The sequence below is a fragment of the Vipera ursinii genome (genome assembly GCF_947247035.1).
Source record: "Vipera ursinii genome assembly, chromosome: 1".
NCBI classification, from domain to species: Eukaryota; Metazoa; Chordata; class Lepidosauria; order Squamata; family Viperidae; genus Vipera; species Vipera ursinii.
Window position 1 is genome coordinate 71,368,844 of NC_139512.1, and position 26,503 is coordinate 71,395,346.

The following is a 26,503-nucleotide window of genomic DNA, read 5'->3' on the forward strand; positions in this document are numbered from 1 at the left end:
ATACAAATACCAAAATATATCAAGTGTATAAGATCACCTAACGCAAAGAGGTGAAGCAGCAGCAACAAAATACTGCCTTCCTGGGTCGAAAATCCACAGGATTGGTTACTGTAATCATAATTAAAGGAGCACCAGCTTCTAGTAGACTATGACAAATCTAGACAAACTTTTAAAGTATAGAGACAAAATTAGGTAAAAAGGTAAAGGTTCCCCTGCACATGTGTGCTAGTTGATTCCGACTCTAGGGGCCGGTGCTCATCTCCGTTTCAAAGCCGAAGAGCCAGCGCTTGTCCGAGGACGTCTCCGTCGTCATGTGGTTAGCATGACTAGACACCAAAGGTGCACGGAACACTGTTACCTTCCCACCGTAGTGGTCCCTATTTTTCTACTTGCATTTTTACGTGCTTTCAAACTGCTAGGTTGGCAGAAGCTGGGACGAGTAACAGGTGATCACTCTGCTACATGGCACTCGGGATTCGACCCGCCAAACTGCCGACCTTCTGATCGACAAGCTCAGCGTCCTAACCCACTGAGCCACCGCGTCCCTTAGAGACAAAATTGCTTACTGTCAAATCAGTTCTAATATAAAAGCTGGAGGATCAAAAAGGCTGAAGAAAACAACAATGTCACTGAACTGTGGAGCTAGAAAAATAGAGGACATTAGATATCATCACCCTAGCATTTTTTTCCCTGCAGGTACAGGATCCTCTAACATTGGACAGCAAGAAAAATAAATTATTCAACATTATGGAAGCAGAATCAGTTAGCACACTTGAAGGACTACGGTAAATATTTTTGCCATATAACATGTTAAGTAAGAGTTGTTGGAAAAGAACCTGATGCTTGAAAAATTACTTGAAAATAAAAGAGGCCAGAATAAGGCAGGCTGGCTAGAGACTATCACTAATATTGCAAGCGTGAGCTCATGAGAATCTAAAGCAGTTATGGATAAACAATTCCACTGGATCACAAAATCTTGGAACAGTCTAAATTTCATAGGTTCTTATGTAAGACTGGAAGACACTGGAAGAGAAAAGACTACCTGGATTAAACATAAATATTACTCTTCTCATTACTATCTTAAGAAAGCATACAAGGCAGAAGAGATGGGGCATACCTTCCAAGGGAATTAGCCATGAAGAAACAAAGTAGTGCTCTTACTATAGTCTTACCCACCCACCCAAAGAAAACAACACAAAGTTTTGACAATTTAATCATGGAATAATTTTTGTAGGATATGATGGGCATGCAATCTTGAAGTTGCATTATCTTCTTCATTAAGAGATATTCTATCCTGAATCACATTTTTTTCAGCTTCAATTATAAGAATAAAGGGACAACTACTACGGTATGTGTCTACTATTTGATATATTGACCAATTGTTTAAAAAATTAGACAATTAGATTGCAGGAAACAATTCTTTCCTTTATCTCAGAGAATAATATACAAATAGTCTGGACTACAAAAGTACCTATTAGCAGTGATGATAAGGTTAACTGTTCATTTTAAATAATTAAGCCTGTTTACAAAACTCCCTCTTCCCCTGAAGTGCACTTTCCACATTGTGCTTGCCAGAGTAAACATACTGACAACAGTCTGTGAGCTCAAGGAATTCCAAGCTTCCTCCCAGCCTTGGAACTTTGAAGCAGGCAGGGAGCAAACAATGCACAGATCTCTTTTTTTCAAGCTTCAAGAATGGAAGGCAGGCTAGGGGTTCTTCTGGTTTTTAAGTAACAGAGGTGACTCTGATAGTGGTGCCTGCCCTGACCATATAGGCAGCCTGGACAATGTTTGGATATTTTGAATCCCTCCAATAAGCCTTAGGTAGTTTCTACTAGAAGAGACCTTGATAATTAGAATCCATTGAGAGCAATGTACTTTGAAAAATCTATCCATAGTGGAAATAAAAAACAGAATATGACCAGGTATGTTATTACACCACAGAATCCAGTTATTCTTTTGCAATAGAATTCATGGTTATTATCTTCAAGATCAAAATGGAAATAGTTTTCCCAAGGAAATAAATGGATTCTTTGCCTAACAGAATGAGTTCCTGAAGCAGAAAAAAGAGATTGGAGGAAAAACTTGAAAGAAAATAGTAAGGAACAATCAGGAAAAAAATGCATGGCTTTGGGTCAATGAGACACTTGTCACCATACTGTACTTATAAGCATTTACTTGAAGAGTGGGGATTCTGAAACTTTCTAGACATTACCAAACAACTTCTAGCATTCTTCATATTTGACTGGTGTAGCTGAAGATGCCAAGACCTAGCAGCATCGGAACAGGTTCCCCATCCAATTTACATGCATAAACATCTGCCCATCAAAAGCAGCTGATGATTATGTCATCTTCCCAAATAGCTTCTATGATCAACATTAGGATCTATTCTAATTTTTTAGCAATTTGCAGTACAGTTGGCATAACTCTTGTGCTATCTCTCAGGTTATTCTGCAGTTAAGTCAACTGTAGCATATAGCATGAGAACCCTGACCGCTAATCTGCATGGTTTAAACTACTCTGGACACTGAGTTGGTATACACACCATTCTAATCCTAGCAGTTTACTAAAGTAAGCAACAGCATCAACCCCAGCAGCTAGCCTTCATTTGATACCCAACTAGTCATAATAGCCTCTTCTATTTAGCATCAAGAACAACCTCCACCCCCCACACTTCTCTAACTGAAGAGACCCCCCAAAATTCTGAAGAACTCACCTGCTATGATGAAATGACTTCAGTTTTGGTTGTAGCAAGACAAACAATACAACTAAGAGAAGGATGAGAGCAACTGAACTTGCTGTAGTAGCCACTATGGATAAAGTGGATACTCCTACACTTGGAGGAGAACCTTTATCTACAAAATCAAACAAAAACAGTCAATGGTTTCTCTTTAGGAAGCAGCTGTTTCCTATAAGTAAGACAGGATTCCTGAATAAACTCAGTCCTGATAGTAAGCTGTTTGCATAGGCAGTATTTTCTCAGAGAAGCCTGGTTTGGGTAAAATCTGCTGCAAATACTTTCAGAGACAGACATCCTCAGAGCGATTGTACCTAGCTGTCAAATCATGTTCCTTTCAACTAAACTCTCAGGCTGTCTTGGCTGTCTGATAACTCCCAAGCTTTCTGTTTTAGATTAACTGAATTTAAAATCATTTGGATGCAAGTCAAAACTATAATGAATATATGCAAGATTACATTTTTGAAATTTATTTAATTTTTAAGGGGGAAAAATAAGCAGCTGAATTATAATTCTGACTATGACTGTATGATTATAGGCAGAATGTGGGAACATTCCATTGTCAAGTCAAAGCTTGACAATAAGGAGATTGGTATTATTCCTATAATGTCAAAAGTTTTATTTTTGAATAAAGCTTAGTTTTTCCACTGAACATGAACATTTCAGCTTCAGCATTCATCTAGCCTTCAGGGATTTTGTTTTTCCCCATAAATTTCTATTAAAAGACATCTACTCCTCTCCTACTGCTGCTGCAGTGCCCCATTCAATTAAAGCAACACGACAAATATTTTCTTCCTTTTTTTTTGCTTCATATCATGGGAAAGGAATTCTTATCTTACTGATGGAAAATCTTGCAAGAGACAATGGTTAAGTTACTTTTGAGAACATTCTTTTCAAGAGAGTCAAGATGGGGCAAATAACATTGTCTTGCAGCAAGCAACCATCAAGTTGGTTCAAAAATCCCTTCCTCTAAATACCGGTACTTCCAGAGTTTAATTGCTATGCACTTGCTTCATTTATCTGTCAAATTTGAAAAATCTGAAGCCATCCAACTCCGGAATGAATGGCATATATTAAAAAAGTAAACCTACCATAACTTACTAAAAAGAGATACAAGTTTAATTTATTCAATTTAATATCACCACCTACTCCGGACGAGATCCTAGGACAGCAATAGAAATATAACTCTCATTCACCCAAATTCCCAAAAGAGGGTCACCACACACTAACCCAGGGTTTAGGGGAAGAGTCAAGTCTTCATACCTTCATAGTTTTCTGAATTACATGGGGAATATACTGCATGGTGTAGCTCATCAAATGGCTCATTTCACTGTGTGTTGTTGCCGGGTGTGTGTGTGTGTGTGTGTGTTTTTGTTTTACTGTACTTTTACTGCTTATAAGCCTCCTAGATTAGAGCTGTTGTGAGCGAACAGGTGGCTATATAAAATTTATAAGTAAAAAATATGGCAGCTAAATTGATAGAGAACTGAAATAAGTTTGAAATAAAGATTTATTTTTAGATGGAATCTTTGCCAATACTTCCCTAAGGTGTAGCTAGGATTTTATGTCAGTATCTGAAAACACTGGACAAAAATAAACAACGCAGAAAGCAAAAGTGAGCATATTCACTCACGATATACTGACCTTGACTAAGTCTACAGGTAACCTCCAATTCTGGATTCCACTTGCCATTCTTGCAAGTCAAATATTTGTAATCTCCTTTCAATACATAACCTTTGTCACAGAAATACTCTATGACACTGTCAGATGTCAGTGGGTCTTTGCAAGGCGTTGGATGACATTTGTAACCTCCATTCTCAGGTTTGGATGGCTGTGAACAGACTGCAAAGGAAAACAGAAACTGTGACCCCAGTTTTAAGCAATAAATCCTATTAAAATATGTAGTAACCCAGGATCGCAGCACCACTACATTTCAACAAACACTGACACATAACAAAAATGTGCATTCTTATCTTGCTACTCTGAAGGAGATAGTGATGAATGGTGGGCCCAAATCTCTATCTTCATCTATGAAAATGGTCATTTAATATATCCTGTAGCAGGTTCTATTTTTTAAAAGTATATCTTGTTTTTAGACTGCTAATTGAAAAGCCAGAAATCTTTCCTAAAATGATTGTTGTTGCTGGGATTTAGTTTGCAACTAATGCTTCTGGTGACCATCACAACTATTGCAACTCATTCCAGAGGTTTGCTGCAATTTCAATATGTCCATTCAAAGTCGTAAGTCCAGAGTAACTAGGAAAATTCTCAAGAGATAGTAGGAATAGGAAGACAGAGTAAAGAATAAAAACAGAACATGACAAGGTAATACATGGACTTTCCATACACTAATGTGGACATACATTGATAGCCTATTTTATATTCTGCAACTTGTAGGCAACTACTAATTGCTAGGAACATAATTAGTGAAGAGAACACAAATGTTCTCTTTTGAGAACCATGAATTCAACGTATTTTGACATTATTATGCTTATCCATGACTTCCCTCATAAAACAAGTTGGTTACGCTCAGTGATTTAGCTAAGACCAAGTTAAATAAGAACTTGAACTTGTTGCTTTACGTGGCTTAAAACATTATACCTATCCTGATCACCACAAGCCAAAACACAGTTGGCATGGCAGCAATTTTGAACAGAAAAGAAAGGTGGATAAAAAAGATTGAAATCCGTTCATCCACTCTGTTCCACTGATATTTCTCATCAGAATAACAAACAATAACCAAACAAACAAACAAACAATAACCAAGAATAGGAATTTATTGAATGCAGTTGTTCTTCAGAAGACAATCCACAAAAGATTATTTTTAAGAACAGTTCAAAGTAGATTATATCTACTCACAAGCTTATTTAATTTAATTTAATTTAATTTATTAATATTTCTATACCGCCCTTCTCCCGAAGGACTCAGGGCGGTGAACAGGGCAAGAATAAAAAACACAGAATTACAAAAGTTAAAAAATGATTAAATACATGCCCACTAGAAAACAATTAGTACATAGTAAAACCCCAATAAAATACAGTAAAAACCCCACCAATCCCCCATCAGGCCAGGCTGGCTTGTTCGAACAAGTATGTTTTTAGATCGCGGCGAAAGGAGTGAAGATCGGGCGCCATCCGGAGCTCAACCAGTAGGAAATTATTCACAAATCTAGCTATCCCTATTAGTTGATCTAATCTGCCCTACTCTACCCAGTCCAGACCATCCCATCCCATCCCATGAAACATAGCAAAAAATCCCACTGGAACATAAAATGTAACCATGTGTTGGGGAAGTAGCAGGGCAATTTCTACAGAAATATTTAGCTTATTTTACCACTGATAACTGACCACTAATTATAAAAATACTTGTTTTAGCCTTTCCTAAGCTATCACATTCTATAAATAATCTGCCTACACACCTATCCCACCTATGAAACTGAAACCATAATTGTCTCATACTAAACCAAGCTATTTTCCTCTTTGAAGAAATGGGAATAAAGAAGTGGGAATAAACAATCAGGTATATATAGCTACCACCCATCAATATTGTTATAAATATTTTCATATTTATAATGTGAAAGCAAACAGATAATTTTAATTCTAAAAATTTAATTCTAACATTTTAATTTTTATATAGTTTTTTTTTTAATTTGATGTTTTGTACACCAATCAGCTCTTTGAGGCAGATGACTGGTTTAGAAATGTGAAAAATAAATAAATAATAAATAAATAAATCTCTGCAACATTAAATAACATCAGTTATTGTAAAATAATACCATAAAGTGTATTCTGGTCCATTAACATGCGCATTAGAGTATAAGCATTGTGTACTACTATAGATAATCAAATGCATTAAGAGCTTTTTTTTGCATGACAAGTACATAATACACCCCTGACATACAAGCTAAACACCTAACAAATATGACTGTGAACTAGTAAATGTTTTCACCATATTATATTTACTAAGGTGCCATATGTTTGTGTTGTTTTTGCTATACATTAGACAGATGAAAGAAATTGTGTTCCTTCTTCTAACTCTCCTTGTCCCCTTGCTAGACATTTTCATAAAATTCAGATGTCTTCAACATGCTACAATCTGTCCTAAAGTGTCAAAGTTTGGATAGATGGTAGTTTAAGCTGTTTTGTGATGAAATCCAAGATTTACCTAGATACATCTTTTTAAGTAGATGAATAATGAGCTTTAAATAGTTTAGTTCCTACTGCACTTTTAATAGGACTTTAAAAATTTAAATTCATTCATTTACTGTATTTATAAATGAACCCATTCAACTAAGTTGAGGAATGCTGTGGATATAATTTACTTGGACTTCAGTAAGGTATTTGATAAAGTAGACCACAACCTACTACTTGATAAGATAGAAAAATGCGGGTTAGATAGCATCACCACCAGATGGATTCGTAGCTAGCTGACAGGCCATACTCAACATGTGGTCCTCAATGGAACTGCATCTACATGGAAGGAAGTGTGTAGTAGGGTGCCCAGGGCTCTGTTCTGGGCCCAGTGCTCTTCAACATCTTCATCAATGATTTGGATGAGGGGATAGATGGAGAACTCATCAAATTTGCAGATGACACCAAGCTGGCAGGAGTAGCCAACACTCCAGAAGATAGGCTTAAGATACAGAAGGATCTTGACAGAACTGAACATGAGTCATAAAAGGGCCAAGTTTGAAGACCCCTGGATTAGAACAACCTCACTGCTTCAGTCGGGATACTAATTTTCATGACATGTCAGAGGCCTATTTTCTTGCTGAAAAGAGAATTGTATTTCCTCATTACTACAGATCTTCAAATATCTATTTTTGCAAAGCAGATAATTAGGAGCACATGCAGATATCAATCAATGCATTCCAACAATTATGTTAACTTTCTTTCTCAACATTGCTCTGTTCAAACTACAACTTAAAATTCCCAGTTAGCTTAAGATACAGAAGGATCTTGACAAGACTTGAACATCGGGCGCTATCTAACAAAATGAAATTCTATGGTGAAAAAAGGTTCTACATTTAGGGAAGAAAAACCAAATGCACAGCTATAGTATAGGTGGTTCCTTGCTCAATAGTAGCAACTGTGAGAGAGATCTCGGAGTCCTAGTGGACAATCACTTAAATATGAGCCAGCAGTGTGCTGCAGCTGCCAAAAAAGCCAACACAGTGCTAGGCTGCATTAACAGAGGGATAGAATTAAGATCACGTGAAGTGTTAATACCACTTTACAATGCCTTGGTAAGGTCACACTTGGAATACTGCATCCAGTTTTGGTCACCACGATGTAAAAAAGATGTTGAGACTCTAGAAAGAGTACAGAGAAAAGCAACAAAGATGATCGGGGGACTGGTGGCTAAAACATATAAGGAACAGTCGCTGGAATTCGGTATGTCTAATTTAATAAAGAGAAGGACAAGGGGTGACATGATAGCAGTATTCCAGTATCTCAGGGGCTGCCACAAAGAAGAGGGAGTCAAGCTATTCTCCAAAGCACCTGAAGGCAGGACAAGAAACAACAGATGGAAACTAACCAAAGAGAGAAGCAACCTAGAACTAAGGAGAAATTTTCTGACAGTTAGAACAATTAATCAATGGAACAACCTGCCTCCAGAAGCGGTGAATGCTCCAACACTGGAAGTTTTAAGAAGAGACTGGACAGCCATTTGTCTGAAATGGTATAGGGTTTCCTGCCTAAGCAGGGGGTTGGACTAGATGACCTCCAAGGTACCTTCCAACTTTATTATTATTATTATTATTATTATTATTATTATTATTATTATTATTATTATTATTATTATACATGAAACTGAACGCTCAAATTGACTGGCACTAATGGTTGACACGGGTTGCTGCCAGCATCCTAGGTATCAACCAGGCATCTCCTTAAAATATAAGATATTCCGAGTAGCGCAGTTTTTTGTAGCTTTGCTGGAGTTATTGCAGGAAGTTGCAATTTCTTGATATATTTTGCAAAGTTTTTGGACATAGTTCCCAGTGCCCTGATGGGTATGTTTCATCCATAATCGTGCAGTTTCGATGGCCAGGTCACGGTATTTTGTAATTTTTTCCAGTTCTTTTTTCTTTGACTCTGGCAATAATAATAATAATAATAATAATAATAACAACAACAACAACAACAACAACAACAACAATATTTTCTGCTTATAGTAAGCTCTCAACAACAGACAAAATCCAGTGGATCAAATTTCAGATAGGAACTTTATACTGAACAATGAACAAAATCCATCACTTGGCAGATCAGATACCGCTCCTTCTGGTCAAAAAGGGTATTCACAGTTATAAGAAAACACAGGAGTGTTTTTATTCTTGAAAAATCCCATTTGCCATTTAACATATATTTGTCTTTAATAGAGTAATATTAAAGACAAATATCTATATTAATATCTTTATTAATATTAATATTAATCTTTAATAGGTTCCTCCACACCGAGTGTATGTGGTGTTATTCTGAACACTGAATTAACAGTAAAGAACCAAATATGCTCCACTGTAGTCTTCTTCATATTCAGTGCTGATTGAAAAATTACTGTTTCTCTATCAAGAATGCATAATGAAGTTTTTTTTAATATACTAAAATGAATTAATGAGATCATATTGAAGGAAAAGGGTTTGTCTATGTAATCAAAGCTATACATTTATGTAATTAGATTCAGTTACATACACAGGATAAAATGTGCCTAATCATTTCAAGCTTCTTCAAAACTTTTTTAAACAAAAGACATCAAAAGGGAAATAAAGACTAATTATAGTCTTGCATCAATGCAATCACCAGCTGGAGATTCACAAAAAGCAGAGAGTTGAATTACCTTAATTAACATGCAACACTAGGATTACCAGGTGGTTATTAAACCTCTGCCACTAAGAAACCATGGAGAAAACTATGCCATACACAGAACTATCTATTAAAATGTTTTTCTGTAACACGTCTGCCTTGCCAAGCTAAGATTATACTGTAGCTTCAGGAATAGAGCTGTCCTATCTCAGTAAAATCTATTTCTTAAAAAAGCAATAGACCTATCCTTTCCAAAATGGAAAAGATATCCATTTCATATCTTAATATGATTGTGGAATATAACAACAATAACCATACTTTCAGATAAGTAAGTTGGCAATAATTGTAGGATCAGACCCAGAAAGCCAATGCTAGAAAGCCACAAAGAAAATGCACAATATTCATCTTAAATGCAAGCAATCAACTATTATAGACGGGCCTTTAAAAATAACTGCCTCCTCTCCCAAATATTATTTCCACCCGATCTCACTGACAATGAAGCAGTCTTATTTCCATTAACCGCCAACAGGCTTTTAAAGCTAAAGAAGAGAGAACAGCAAGAATGAGTCTCATAGGCAAATGTAGGAGTGGTGTATATTTTGTCTCTTTAGTAATTATTTGCAACACAGAATCCATTCTACTTAATGTAAATCCTTCCACGTAACACAACACATTGTCTAATTTCAGTTTTAAAAACTGGTTTAATTTGTAGCAGAATAAAATGGGTAGGTGAATAAGCTCTTCTAGTACATGCCTGTACTAACTTAAAAAAAATTAATTCTTTTGATGTAATACGAGCAGAAAACAGCTACAGTGCTTTTAATTTAGTTCATTCTTATAACATGTTCAATAAAATGCTACGAGAAAAAAATAATGCTGGCAATGCTAACCATGGTTCCCATTAGGATGAGAGTGGTTGAAGAAATAATGTTATATGTAATTAAAGATGGAGAAAATATTCACTGATTGAAGTCTCTCCTGCTATTACAGAGGGTGATGTGATTATCACTACCAATATGTTACTGAGAAGATTTCAAAGCAAAATGAGTGAACTCAAGAAAAGACAGAGATCCTTTATGAAGGCTTTGAGTTTTTCTCAGCAAAGTGTTTTCCTGAAATATACCAATTATTTTCTGTTGTTGTGTTGAATCCTTGTTATGACATAGATGATGGTCTACAGAACATTGACACTGCTGCAGCAGTGGGAGCAAGTTGGAGGTGTATAACGAACTTTCAAACTAAGAGCTGAGAAACATATAGTTTCTGAAGTCAAAGTGACAGAAGGAGAAGAAACTGGCGCTGGAAAGGTAAGGATTTGAAAAAATTGGGTGTTTCAGTGAAGAGAACTGGAAGAGCAGGATTAAAGAGATCAAACCCCAAAAGACATGGAAGAGTTCTGATGGAGGCAGATGAACATCTGAAACATTCTTTCAATTTAAATTTCCAAAGCACACCTGCACTTAAGAGCTGAAGCCTCCTTCATTCTTTTGTTCCCCTAGTAATCCTCAGATAACATTGGCAGGTCTCAACATTAAACTTTGCTAAAAACAAAAGTGGTAGAAATTATCATAGATTCATGGATTTTGCTGTCATGGCTTCATCACACCTTTAACTTTAACCGCCCTGAGTCCTTTGGGAGAAGGGCGGTATACAAATATAATAAACTTTAAACTTTTAAACTTTAACTGTAAACTCAACATTTGATATTGCCAAACTTTTGATTTACAACCTAATAATTAATAAGGATACCTAGTTAAAATGAGTGGAAAACATAAGTTAGGAAACAGAAATGAAAAAGAATTACTTATCAGTTTCTAAAAATTCATTGGTAACACAATCTCCAAACAACTAAAATGACATTTATATACAACGGACATCAGTTTGAGTACACAGAAATTGAATTGGTTATATATTATTGCAACACATAACTGTTACAAAAGAGCAAAAATGTGCCTGGAGCTGACTGTGGAACAAATCAAAAACTGGTCATGTGGAAATTCCAATTTAAGCTCAAGTAGAACAAAACCAACCAGTTTTCATGATATGATCTTGAGCATGTACATATATTTTGAAGGAGAACATCAGGAATCACTTTAAAGTCCTGGACCTCATTAACTGAGGAATGAAATCAAAGAAGTTGTTTAGAATGAATATAAAAAAAGACTGCCAAAGACCAAGCATCAGAAGAAAGTAAACTGGATGTCAGAACTGATGGCAGACACCACAAAGAAGAGAAGCCAAAGTGAAGAAAGACAAAAGATCACCAGAAGGAATTTAACAAAGAATTTCAGAGACCTATTAGAAGAGATAAGATGTAGTATTACAATCAAATCGGTAAAAGCATCAACATGTGAACAGAAACAGAGAAAAGTCTTCCAAAAGATCTCTGAACTCAGAAAGAAGTTCCATACTCCAACTAGTATGCTAAATGACACCAATTGATAAGAGTGGTGATTCAAAAGAGATCAAACAAAGATGTCAGGAGTATTGTGATATTCTATATACAATATCCCTATTCACAAGAATCTCTAGTTCTTGAACATGAAGTTCTAGTTCATGGGTGTCAAACTCAATTTCATTGAGGGCCGCATCAGCATTGCGGTTGCCCTCAGGGGGCCGGGTGGGTATGGCCAGGGTGGGCGTGGCCTACTGGGTGGGCGTGGCTAGAATGCCTAAGGCCTACTGGGTGGGGATGGCCAGCTCTACATTGTTCTCATCAAGGTTGCCTATGGGGAGCCTGGGTAGGAGTGGGACAAATCTGAGGGTCTCTGGCAGAAGGAGGGTCTCTGGGCCAGGGCCAAGGCAGTGGGGGCCGTTCCCTCACTGTTTCCAGGATGGCTTCACGGGCCACATGAAACCACTTCGCGGGCCGCATCCGGCCCCCGGGCCTTGTGTTTGACATGTCTTACCAAGTTGGAAAGCTACAGGAATTGTTGGAATATTTACAGAAATATGGCAAGCAACAGAAACCGAATTTGCAACGATCCCCCCCTTTATTATTTTTACAAATAACTGAAGGATGTGAACATATCCAATACACCTTCCTCCTCGAGTGAGTTGGTGAGTTGGACTGTGTGTGTGTGAGACTGGCACAAGGTCATCCAACTGGCTTTCATGGCTAAGGCAGAACTTGACCTCACGGTCTTTTGCTTTCTAGCCTGGGTCCTTAATAACCAGATCAAACTGGCTCTCCAAACTATGTAGTCCACTGCCTGCACTCCACTGCCCTTACTGCCCACTGCTTCCCTCAACTGATTTTTGCCATCTTCTTCAACTGCTGAAGAGGCATGTCCAGCAAGGCAGCTGCTGGCCCTTGGTGAAGTTGTGCAACACTTCCCTAATGCCTAGATTGGGATAAAGCAGTTGTTGTAGGACACAGACATCAGCTACAACAATTTGTGGTTCATAATCTTTGGCATTTCTTAAGTTTCCACCCTAGATGACTCATCCTATAGCTCTTACAATTCCCAGACAATATAACTGATTGCAGAGTCAAAAATTGTCTGACCCATTTGAAAGGTGTGAGGCCCTCCTAAAGTATAAGCATGAACTTCAGATAGACATTGTGTAATCCTAAGAATATGAGATTTTATTTAATGAAAGAACGGGTTCTAATTTTTATGGCTGTGTAAAGAAGCATAAAACTTAGTAGAAAGTTTCTTAAAACATTAAATGGCTGCTCTGAATGTGATTGTTTTTCCCCCCTAGCAGTCCAGAGTATGACTTCATGTGATGTTCTTAAGATTTTGGTCAATGCACTGCATTGTGAGGAGCCCATTCAGAGCTGCTCTTGTATGATTTCAGTTGTTCCAGGATGTAACTATTAGTAATTCCCTATTAATTATATAGTGATCCAAAAGTCTCTCATTCGAATAATGGATTGATCTAAATGCAGTTTTCTTGTTAAAGATAGTTTTGTGTCATCTTTAAATGGGATTATTTAATTTATTTGTTTATTCAGAGTGCAGAGCTGGCGGGGGGGGAATATGTGGAGGGGGAAGCAGGAGTGGAGGCAAGAATTGCAGAGCAGAAGTATAAGATCCTTGACTAACAATGGTGTGGTCCTCACCTAGAGACCGCAATCTGGACTACCAGAACTGCTATCACTAAGTGGTGTAATCATGGGATGTTTCACCTAACAATTGCTTGGTCACCTCATAAATAAACTTTATCCATATCTTTTTTCAGTTACATTAGCTATCACATTTTTTAAAACTTTTTTTTAAACAGTGTGGTGTCGTGATTAAGGATGCTGGAATAAGGAGACCAAGGTTCTAGGCCAGTGTCATCGATGGGAACCTAATTGGTGACTTGGGCCCCAACTTATCGAATAGAGATGATTATTGGAATAAAATGGAGATCCTCATCTAAGCTGCTAAGAACTCTTGGAAGAAAAGTGACACATCAATCAAGCAAACACGTAAACAATAAAACCAGGAAGCATGTTTCTTCATTGGTACCTTTATAGCAAAGTACAGAACTTTTCCTAACCCCCCACTCCAACCAACATCATTTCCATGGATAGAATATTAATGCAATGTTTGTATTTCCAAATGTTGTATATTAAAGAGGATCTCATTAAGACTTGAAATGTTTGTCTTCTTTTAAGCACTCCTTTTCCCCACCTCTAATTTTTAGGAGCTCTGTGCAGACCACACACACAGAACATACAGAGCCTTCATCTGAGTGGAAAATAGCTAACATTTGAACAGGTGGAAAAACACATTAATTGGCAGGGTAAATTGCTGGATTCAGCTACTGCATTCAGTAGATGGATGTTTCAGTGTTGAAAAGTTATTTCCATTCCACAGCTATATTCTAGCTACACTGAAAAGAAGTCTGAGAAAAGATGATTTTACCAAAAGCCACAGCAGTACAGGCAAGGTGAATATAAAAAATATCTTCTAAGCTGACTTTACAGAATTGTTGTTCTCATCAAACAAACTGCAATAGTTAGAAAACTGAGCAACATTCAAACAGTTAGGTAAAAATCCAGAAAGCAATCAGCCAATTAGTTTTGTTTACATATCACTTCTATAATTAATGTCTTATTTGACTTCATACAGAAAATATATTACATACTTGTAACTTGAGCGGCTATCTTTATATTAAACATATGGATGATGGGACTATGCAGACTGTCAGAATCCTTTACAACTGTTGGTGACTTTTTGGCTGGAAGTAAGACCTCTAAAGCACATATTCCTTGGCATGGTTCTTGTTTGTACTTGGTGTCTGAAGAATGTCTTAAGCAGCCTTTGAAAAACTACATGAACCTTAAATAGAAGTTTCTGACAAGAGGGTTGTAGATGCAGTTATGGGTGAATCGGTATCAGCCCTTCAAGGTAGACCCAACTGAGAAATCAAAGTTATACTCAGATTTCTTTTATCTGACTGTTATCTTGGTTGCAACACTTCCTACTGTCTGTCAAGATTATTTCTTCTGCCCGTTACAGTCTGCTGAAGGAAAGCAGAATGTTCACTTTGAAGAAAAGAAGACTGAGAGAAAACATGATTGTCAGATGGGAGTACATAAAGGGAAGATGGCCAAGAACTATTTTCCATGGCCATGGAAACAGAAATAACTGGCATAAAGTTTGTGATGGAGGAACATTGTGACCATTTCAGGAACCACAATTATATGTAAGAAATATGTTTTACTTTACTGCATGTGGGCATCAATATATGGATAAATAGGCTTATCTGAATGGAAGTAGGACAGGTATCCCATTACCTAGACATAAGAGAACACCCTTGCCAAGCATCATTTCCATCCTGCTTCTACTGTTGAAATGTTCATGTTGGATAAATGGGGAGGGTTCCAACCAGGCTGGAACTCTGCACAAATCAAGGAGTTGTTGTTGTTAGTTGCGAAGTCGTGTCCGACCCATCGCGACCCTATGGACAATGTTCCTCCAGGCCTTCCTGTCCTCTACCATCTTCTGGAGTCCATTTAAGCTCACGCCTACTGCTTCAGTGACTCCATCCAGCCATTAATTTAAATTAATTTAAATCAAGGAGAGGTAAGCCAAAAACCCCCAAATTTTTTATGTTACCAAAAATGTGCTTCATTCAATGAATCTTTGGTAGGATGCTTCATAGGTTTGGTTGCATCAAAATAAGAAGCCACCAAACACTCTTGCATTGTTTTGACATTTCAGAACTAAAGCTCATCAGAAATAGCTCATCAAAGCCTTATGCCTCTAAAAAATAATCTCCCATTTGAGTTGACCTTAATTCCTTGCAATTTCAAGAGCATCTCCATATAGCTTTTTGGGTAACAAAAGACATATTGTTTGCCATTGTCTACTTCCAGCAGGTTTTCCTGAATACTCAGTTTATTTTATAGTCCTGGGATTTACTTGTGATCTCTCATTCATACCAACTAGGTCCACCCGACTTAGTTATTTGAGACCATCCAAAGTCAATTCATAATGCCATCATGGTCTCGTATCTGTATCTGTTTCTGAAGTATTCCCACCGAGAGGATTTGTAACATAAATAAAACCAGGATTTAATTAAATTACCCACCAATCATCTAAAACTCCACTCTCACACTTTCAGTAGCATTCATGGTGAAATGTACAAGAATAAAATGATATATAAGAAAAAAAACATTTTTTCCAAGAAAACTGGCAAATTTGATATTTATATGTACTCAAAACTTAATTCATCTGTTACGTTACATAGCACTCTTCTTGCTGTAGGTTACCTTTGCTGCCTATATCCATAGAATTTCTCAACTAACTCCCAACAGGCTCTATTCCATAGAATCCCTCAGGACCAGGGAAACCTCTAAAACCAAATTTCTTTCTCACAAGGAAATCCCTATAGTTTCCTGTTGTCCAACAAGGCTATATTTATTTATTTATTGATTGATTGATTGATTGGGACTTATATGCTGCCCTATCTCCCGAAGGACTCAGGGCGGCTAACAACAATAAAATACAAATAAGATACAAATATTAAGAATAAATTAAACTATACCTAGCCCCAACTAAAACCAATCAAATGTTAAAACCATATTAAAACCCCTTATCATCAGTCCAGGTCGGCCTGTTGGAAAAGAAGTGTTTTAAGGTCATGACGGAAGGACCGGAGGTCAGGGGCCATCCGGAGCTCCAAGGGGAGCTGATTCCACAGGGCAGGTGCCCCCACAGAGAAGGCCCTCCTCCTGGGGGTCGCCAGCAGACATTGTCTGACCGCCGGCACCCTGAGGAGGCCCTCTCTGTGTGAGCGCACAGGGCGATGGGAAGTCGTTCCTGGCAGCAGATGGTCCTGCAGGTATCCCGGGCCTAAGCCGTGAAGGGCTTTATAAGTAAGAACCAGCACCTTAAATCTCACCCAGAGAGCAACCGGTAACCAATGCAGCTCACGCAGGAGGGGTGTAATATGGGAGTATCGGGATGATCACATCACAACACGCGCGGCTGCATTCTGCACCAGCTGAAGTCTTCGGGTGGTCTTCAAGGGCAGCCCCATGTAGAGAGCATTGCAGTAATCAACACGAGAGGTAACGAGCGCATGAGTGACTGTACGTAAAGCATCTCTGTCCAGATAGGGGCGCAACTGGTGCACCAGGCGAACATATATATAGTATATGTACAGGATAATATGAGAACTATGTTGATGAGCTTTTGAATGAGTCAGCTATACTCAGGTGGAGTGATTATTATCAATACTATTTTGAAGGGATAATCTTGATTGTAGATATTGCAACTAATATGGAGCATTTTAAACACATTATTATGTGCCAACAAGTCTGTGACAATTTTAATTGGCCATAGAGACTGATTTTCCCAGGGCGATCTCTCACCTATGAGACTGTTCAGATCTTCCAATGCTGTACCTATACTCTAATCAAGTCCATCTACCCTGCTGTTGGTTGTCCTCTTTTCAACTTTCCCAGCATTATGGACTTCTCCAAGGAGACAAGATCTTCACATTATGTTTCCAAAATATTATTTGTGCCTTAAATGAGAATTCTAGATTGATTTGTTCAATAATCCATTTACTTTCTCTCTTGGCTATCTATGTAAGGAATCTTCTTCAACACCAGAATTGAAAATACTCTATCCTGTTTCTTCACAATCCAAATTTCTTTTCTATTATAAATATATTTTACATATATTTACTCCAGGATAGATAAAAACAAACTGTTTAATACTTAGGTTTCATCAGTCCTCTGACGTCGTCAGAGTAAAAGCTGGTGGTTAGGAGACCTGCTACCAGCCTATCAAACACTGAGGAAGCACAAACAGCAACGCAAAGACTCACAGCAAGCATGAATACCACCTATATGCAGGATGAATAGGAGCCGGATAGACCAGGACGCCCACCCATAGAACAACATGAAATCACAGTGAGTGGAGGGATGGAGACATCAACACGGCCCAGCATGGAATCGGGAGAGAGAGAGGGCAGACCAGCAGGAGCAAGACAGGGCACACGATGGAAGGATTGCCACCAGACGCGACTACACAACAACTTACCGAGGCCACTGGACAAGGCAACCTAAAGGATGATCTGGCAGCGACGCTGAGCAGCCGCACACAGGAAGGAGGGAAAATGCTAAGATTCAAACGGACACAGGCAGTAATACTATTAGGAGTAATACAGCCGATTGAGGAAGAACGAGGGGCGGGTAGACCGGTTACGTGCTCGATGACCGGATCGCTGAAACAGCTGGCTACATAAGCAGGTCTCCCTACCACCAGCTTTTACTCTGACGATGTCAGCAGAGGACTGACAAAAGCTAAGTATTAAACAGTTTGTTTTTATCTATCCCGGAGTTCAGTGACTTTGTTGTACCTTTGATATACATATTTCATTTTAATGTATGCCAATTAGTATACATTCAAAGTGACAATAAAATTATTATTCTATGTTGTTTAAATCCAGTATAGAATTTGAAAATATGTCTTCCTCATATATTCATTGCAACAGTCTTGTATCCATACTCCTACTCAAAGTAGTTAGCCTTGTCACCAGCAGAAATCAGATGTCCATTTCAGGTACAAGAATGCAATCCAATGGGACACCCCCACACCAAGTAAATGACCCCACACATTCCTTAAAAGTATTTTTAAAAAGTTAAGAGTCCCTGCGGATTTTACTCCGCTAGTGATAGCCGACTATAGGGGATAGAGCTCATCTCCATTTCAAGGCCATTGAGCCAGTGTTGTTTGAAGACATTACCATGGTTCATGTAGCCAACATGACTTCACAAAGCACTGCTAGGTTGGCAGGAGCTGGGATAACGATGGGAGCTTGCCCCATAATGTATTGCTCAGGTCTTGAACCTGGACTGCTGGCTTTCTAGCCAACAAACCCAGCGTCTTAACTGCTGAATCACTGCACCGCCCTCCTTAAAACTATACAGCTGCTTTAAATGATGGCTTGGCTTGGTTTGGTTTATGAAAATTTTCCACAAGAACCCATTTTTCAAGGGATGTTGTTACTTGCCCTGAATTATAGCAGAGAAAGGTAGAAATATACATGTAACAGATAAGAAGAATTTTACTTACATGAGTCCAATCCTTCCACCATACAGGAACTGAAGATAAAGAATGGAAAAAGTATCCCATGACTGATCAAGGCAAGCAACGATGTTGTGGTGCTCTTTGCTCCTACCATTCCATGGCACATCTTTTAGACACCAAAAGTTTTTAATGTTTAAAGTCAGATGGTGAGTCCAATTTTTACCCTTCAACAAAAAGAGAAAAATAAATGTTAGATAAAACATCCATAGTGCAGAAAAGAAAAACTGAGTATTTTGAACCTACGGTAGTGGATACATTCCTTCAACAAGATATAAGTAACATTTCAAAGAAACACAAAACAACTAGAAATTCACACACACAAAAATAACTATCTTGTCTGAATGTATTAGCACTCAGATAGATTGTACATAAACACTTTCAAAATGGAACTTGGAAGACAGTTTTTGTTTTAAAGAAGCAAGTAATTGTCACAAACCTGCCTTGTCTCAAGTCTTTCCTGAACCAGTTTTGTTTCCGTCTTTTTTTTAAAAAAAAGGTTCAACTAGATAATTAGGATTAAAATATTTAAACCTTTAATAAACTACCTAGAAAAAAGACAAAAGACTGATGGCAAAGCACTCAAAAGAAAGAAATGTGCATATATATGCCACACAGTTGAAATGACTATATACAAAAGACAGCCAGGTAATAATCAAGCTGAAATAGCAAAACATCACAAACATGAATTACAAAAGGCTAAAACTATTTAAACTCCAGGAAGTGACATCATTTCTTCTTGTCTAATGATAATTAGATACAAGCCTAAGGTATATGTCACCTTCTATATTCAAACAAGTCCTAGAGCAGTATTTCTTGACTTGGGCAACTTTAAAATTTGTGGACTTCAACTCCCAGAATTCCCCAGCCAACTTTCTGGCTGAGGAATTCTGGGAATTAAAGCCCACTTATCTTAAAGTTGCAAAAGCTGAGAAACCCTGTCCTAGAGTAAAGAACTTCAGGTAGTCAATCATGTATTTCATACAACATAAGTAATTCTATGATGATTTCACATCTTTTGACAATCAAAATTGGTACGTCAAATTAGAAATTAACTTTCTTAATTATTATATATGCATACTGGTATTCTTTCAAATGCTATGATATTGTAAAAAGACAATCTCTGAAGAGATGGAACCAATTTGAGAACCTGCTGGAGAATAAGAACAAGAGATGCCAACTGCTACTCAGACTTGAGTGATGACGTTAAACTCAAGAGAGAGGAAAGGCAAGAGGAAAAGAAAAGACATTTTGTCTTGCTTGTGGAACACTGTAGATTCATTTTTTCTTCTTTTTAACAATGAGGAATATAAAATCAAAGACACGTTAAAAGCTAATGATTCATTCAAACCAGGCAATGGGGATATTTTTCCTCAAGAAATCATTATAATTCTAATATAATTGACAAGCAAAAGCAGGATAATTTCTGTCTCTGTGGAAAGAAAGCAGGGGGAAAAAGGACAGGAATTCAGGGAGTTGATTTTTTCCCCCACAATAAAAGGAAGAAAGCTAGGAATCTACAGCAAACCTAGAGCCTCTTTCCTGATGGGATCTCTCATCTCCACTGTGAACGTTGGTCAAGAATTAAATAGCTCTTTTAAAGGCACACTATTTCAGAATTTGCTGAGTGTGGTTTTCCCCTTTCACATATACTAATAAATCATGATTTGGCACATATTTCCATAGACTAAATTCCATGGGAACCACAGTGGGGGAGGAACTCTGTCTTCATGCTTTGGGTTTGGTTGGCCAGTATGAGAAAAAGAGGCAGTGTTTTTATAATCCCCAACACCGATTACGCAGAAGCAAAAAAGGAACTATAGATAATAACAAAACTTTTGAAAGTCTTTCCATGTAATACTGTTATCTTTGTTTCAACTCTAAAAAAAGGTTTTCATGAGTGTTTCACAACTATGAGTGTCACATCCTTCTCAACAGAATTCAAGCAATTCAAGCATATGAGAACAGGCTACCATGAAAAAAAACATACATCCCAGTGCTTCAAGGACAATTTAAACAGTACAACAATCTACCAGGTTAGTCTGGAAAGCTATTTGTTAATTCAAGAAATTACTTAAGATTTAATTGACTATAACTCTCCAGGAAATTAAAAAAATAAACAAGTACAGTCCGTAATATTTCTAAGGGAAAGGAAAAAAGCCTGCAAGCTGAGGTCTTGGTTATGAAAATTTTAAGCTGCTGAACAAATAATATGAAGTAGTATGTGGATATAATACAGCACTTCTTAAATTGGGGATCACAAGCAAACTTGAGAAAGGTTATAAATTTATTTGGAATTGCTACCAGAATTTCCTTATATCCTGCATAGATATGCAGAACATGTTCTGACAGGGCTTTGGGTGTGCCTATGCAAAACCAGATTGCAACCAGAATTTACCATGGTGCCTGGATAAAGAAGCAGTAGCACTACCGTATCAAAGCACCTGTTTTATCTTGACTTGTCTAGCAAAGTGAGCAGCAAACACACAGTGAGCATCTAGCTATTTATCAAAATCATTGATCAATTATAGTAATGTTGTAAGATGGTGATTTCCAATGGGGCATCTAATATATCCTCTGTCCTGGTCCTTTTAGACCTCTCAGCGGCTTTTGATACCATCGACCATGGTATCTTGCTGCAATGTCTTGAGGGGTTGGGAGTGGGAGGCACCGCTTTATGGTGGTTCTCCTACCTCTCGGGCCGTTCGCAGACGGTGTTGGCAGGAGGGCAGGGGTCAACGCCTAGGCCCCTTAGTTGTGGGGTGCCTCAGGGGTCGGTACTCTCACCTCTCCTGTTCAACATCTATATGAAGCCGCTGGGTGAGATCATCCGTGGTTTCGGGGTGAGGTATCATCAATATGCTGATGATACCCAGCTTTTTATCTCCACCCCGAACCAACCCAGCGATGCCCTTCTATTCCCTCATCTAAGTCATTAATGAAGGTATTAAAGAGTACTGGGCCTAAGACAGAGCTTTATGGTTACTTCTGCTTACTTCTCTCCATGTGGATGTAGTACCATTGAGGACTACTCGCTGAGTACAGTTTGTCAGCCAGCTACAGATCCATCTGATGGTGTTGTTGTCTATCCTTTTTCTAGCTTACTATGCAGCAGGTTGTGGTCTACTTTGTCAATTGCCTTATTGAAATCTAAGTATACTATGTCCACAGCATTTCACTTGTCTACTAATTTAGTCACTTTATCAGAGAATGAAATAAGATTGGTTTGGCATGATCTTTTTTTGACAAACCTTTGCTGGCTACTGTTTATAGCTTTGTTTGCTTCTAGTTGTCCGCAAATCTGTTTTTTGTTTATCTTTTCTAGGATCTTCCCAGGTATTGATGTTAGACATGTGCTAGATTGGTTAATTAGGATACAGTAAGGACTTACTTCTCTTCTGTGAAGAAATAAGAATAATTTAAAGTGATGGTTCTTTCAAAAAAAAGAAAAAAATGTTGACAGAATTTTCTGAGAGTTCTGCATTGACATAGTTGTTATATGGAGATACACAGACAGAATACTGGCTGTATCAGGGTTGGAGCATTCACCACTTCTGGAGGCAGGAAGTTTTTAAGAAGAGACTGGACAGCCATTTGTCTGAAATGGTATAGGGTTTCTGGCCTGAGCAGGGGGTTGGACTAAATGACCTCCAAGGTCCCTTCCAACTACTTCTTCTTCTTCTTCTTCTTCTTCTTCTTCTTCTTCTTCTTCTTCTTCTTCTTCTTCTTCTTCTTCTTCTTCTTCTTCTTCTTCTTCTTCTTCTTCTTCTTCTTCTTCTTTTTCTTCTTTTTCTTCTTTTTCTTCTTCTTCTTCTTCTTCTTCTTCTTCTTCTTCTTCTTCTTCTTCTTCTTTTTCTTTTTCTTTTTCTTTTTCTTTTTCTTTTTCTTTTTCTTTTTCTTTTTCTTTTTCTTTTTCTTTTTCTTTTTCTTTTTCTTTTTCTTCTTCTTCTTCTTCTTCTTCTTCTTCTTCTTTTTCTCTTTTTCTTTTTCTTTTTCTTTTTCTTTTTCTTTTTCTTTTTCTTTTTCTTTTTCTTTTTCTTTTTCTTCTTCTTCTTCTTCTTCTTCTTATTATTATTATTATTCTCACATTTTTACTAAATTCACTTAATGATTTTATGCTTGGATTGAAGATTATTATTGGCGCCTTGTAATTAGGAATTACAGATGTTGCACCACCAATTTAAATATGCTAAGTCCACATTAATATCAAAATCAAAATATGAGTTTTTATTTCAAGTCACCTTTTTTCTCAGTAATTATATTTTCAGAAATATTTTCAAATATAGCAACAGAAATATTTGACAGCTAGATTTTTAGGAAGGATACTTGATTTGGCCAGTTTATCATAAGTACTAAACTCCTTTCATCAATGAATAGTTACCAAAAAAGTAGACGTATTGTATTGACTTGTACAAATCAAGAATATGAGTCTATAATTGAGCTCAGACATCCATCCCTGATCTCATAAAATATTGTCCTGGAGGCAAGATCATAGTCACAATCTTCTTTGTTCCATTCCCCTAAACATGAGTACAGTGTTATTGGCTCTATTATGCCACTGGGCAACAATCCCACATTTATGACCATTTGCAGCTTCCTCCAGTCATGTCACCTCAATTTACCTTTTTTTGCCAGAAACTAGTATTTATTTCCAGTTTACAATGAAAACCACCTGTTGCTTTGCTTAACATCCATGGCATTTGCTTAACAACTATGGTAGTCACTTAATGACTGCGGCAGTAGCTTAACATGCACTGCAATAATGTAAAATAACAATGAATGGAAATTTAGTTTCCTGTTAAGAAATTAGTTGGCTTTGTACAGCAGCAGGTAGCACGCAAAAGACAAGATTTTCAATTAAAAACAACATGTTAGAAGTCAAGATCTAATAATCGCTGAGCACTTAGAAAGTGCAAAATATATTGCAAGCAGCTCCTCTGTTCATGATTTTGGTATCCTTAAGTACACACTAATAATTTGAGACATATTAGCAATTTCTGCCCACATTGCCACTCACAGACTCATACTGGCAGAACATGTGGGACCAGGAGGCAGCAGCAGAGGATTCAGCAAAGAGCAAGAAAAACATCTGCTGGTTTTACTAAAAATACTATATGATTTGTACTAAATACACAATGACAATTGATGTTTAGATGAGATCCTGCCCCATCATTTAGATAGAAAATGAACAGTTTGAATACCTCATCCACCTACTACTGCCATGTGATGTTACAGCATCTCAAAATAGACCAACCAGAAACAAATCAAGAGGCAACAGTATTTCTCTCTTAAAACCCCAACTTCTCTTGGTTCCACGTTTGCAAGGCTTTGTGGAATTGGTTACCTAGCTCCAATCAAGATTTTTTTAAAAATGCAAAATCTTTCAGACACCACAAAAAATGGTTTATGTTCAGTATGAAAAGATTTTGAAAGATCTGGTTTTTTTTATCCAGTTGTAAAACAAAGGCACATAAATTGTCATATAGCAAAAAATACTCCATGTTTGTTGTTAGCTAGTTTACTATTTTAGACATTTAGAGGCTACTTAAAGCTCCAATTTTCACAAATATCTCCCTCATGGTCCCAGAAGCAAGCAGCACCCTGTCATCAGCACTTAATAAAATGTAACTTTGTACATACAAGCTGATGTTACTTAGAAGGCAAACCAACGGACTTCCATTTTTGCTCTTCAACCAGCATGATAAATCTCACAACTATGATACTACAACTATGATACTACCACTCAGACTCTTTGCAAATCCTTAATCTACTGAGCTGATTCATGACATTGGTGGCAAATGTGTTTGCAGTTCATTACAGTTATTTCCAAGGGCCAATAAATTTGCAAGGATAGGTGTGCAGTTAATTTTTAATATCTGTAACAAAGTTTTTTCATTACTTTTTAGAATGACCCTTCAGTGTTTCTATATTGAAAAGAAATCAGCTACATCACCAGAATAACACGTTACACGGCTACTCAGAATAAACTGAAAAGAAATCTCAAAATAAATCAAAGCTAGCTTTCTTTCAAGCTAGACAATAATTCCTATAATTAGAAATCTGAGAAGTATAACCAAATTATTTAAGAAAATACTTCAGAATACTTTCACCCAAGTTTAAAAACCAGAGCACCACTGAAATTAGCAGAAGAAAGATTTAAAAAAAACTGGCTATAAACATACATATATAATTTGCTTGGAAACCATCATCCTTTGCTAAATAGGACCCTATAAAGGGGACTTTGCTAGATCTTTACAATGGTTGAATTGAGCCAACACAGACTGAACTCAAGTTCCCCCTGAAATTAAAAAAATTAAGTTCAACTAATTTAGTTTAGACTCAATCACTGGTTTGCTGAGGAACACTACTGTTTTAAACTCAAGTGATCTCTATCCAAATAAATGTTCCAAATATTATGTAAAGTAAAATATGGACCCCAAATACAACACCAGTTTAATTAGAAGCAAAGTCAAAAGCAAAGGAAGGGTGGTATACAAATTACATATGTGCAGTGCCACAACATTGCCTGCTGATGATACAGACAATGTGGGATGATGAACAGAAAAAGTAAACGTCTAAAGAATCTTGTTAAAAAAAATGGGTAAAAATCAGAATTAAATTAATGTCAAATGCAAAAGTTCTTTACTTAGAAAAAAATCAAATACACAAGCAACAGATGAGAAATACCTGTGGTTGATGTAAATGATATCAAGAAAAATGAGGAAATTATTGACACTGGGTATGTTCAAGCAGAGGTTGGAAAGCCATTTGTCAGGGATGCTTTAATTTGGCCCCTTCCAATTCCATACAGATCATACACAAGTCCATGTATAATGACTATGTATCAACCATGAGAATAAAAAAGACAATAAATATTTTTTCCAAATAATGTTCTTGCAAGTTTACCAACTAATCTTTCGAAAACTAATATTTTATTTCAAACTAAGTCACCATAAAATATCCTATAACAACTAAAAAGATCTATCTGTATAGTCATATGAAAAAATAAGCGCAGAAACGAATAGGAATAGAATATTTTATTGGCCCAGTATGATTGGACACACAAGGAATCTGTCTCCTATGCATAAGCTCTCAGTGTACATACAAACAACAAAGTAAATAATCATAAGTTACCAACAGGAGAAGGTAGTAGAAAAGATGAGAAGGATAATAGTGATACAGCCGTACTTCATGAGTAAATATCCTTAGGCATAAGACAGTGCTGTGGGAATTAGGTGTTTAGCAGAATGATGGCACAGGGGAAAAACTCTGTGTGTCTAGCTGTTTTTGCATGCAATGCCCTATAGCTGCATCGTGAGGGGAGGAGTTGAAATAGTTTTCAGTATGTCCAAGATGTGAGGATGTTTGATTTTTTTCAATGTATTTCAACATATAACTATTTCATCTTCATTTTAACAATACTGACA

At 37.2% G+C, this 26,503-nt stretch overlaps 2 protein-coding genes across 4 annotated transcripts in view; both read right to left on the bottom strand.

Annotated features, from left to right (window-relative positions):
* The window catches only part of PLEKHD1 (pleckstrin homology and coiled-coil domain containing D1), a 346,726-nt gene that overhangs the window by 221,225 nt on the left and 98,998 nt on the right, over positions 1-26,503 (bottom strand). The gene's annotated exons all lie outside the window — the stretch shown is intronic.
* The window catches only part of SUSD6 (sushi domain containing 6), a 46,901-nt gene that overhangs the window by 7,479 nt on the left and 12,919 nt on the right, over positions 1-26,503 (bottom strand). For all 3 annotated transcript variants that reach the window (XM_083379574.1, XM_083379575.1, XM_083379573.1), the window contains exons 2-4: positions 19,065-19,243; positions 4,382-4,579; positions 2,717-2,855 (exon numbers count right to left, since the gene is read on the bottom strand). In XM_083379574.1, coding sequence (XP_083235700.1) covers positions 2,717-2,855; positions 4,382-4,579; positions 19,065-19,185 — 458 coding nt within the window. In that variant the 5' untranslated portion in view covers positions 19,186-19,243. The remainder of the gene's footprint in view (positions 1-2,716; positions 2,856-4,381; positions 4,580-19,064; positions 19,244-26,503) is intronic.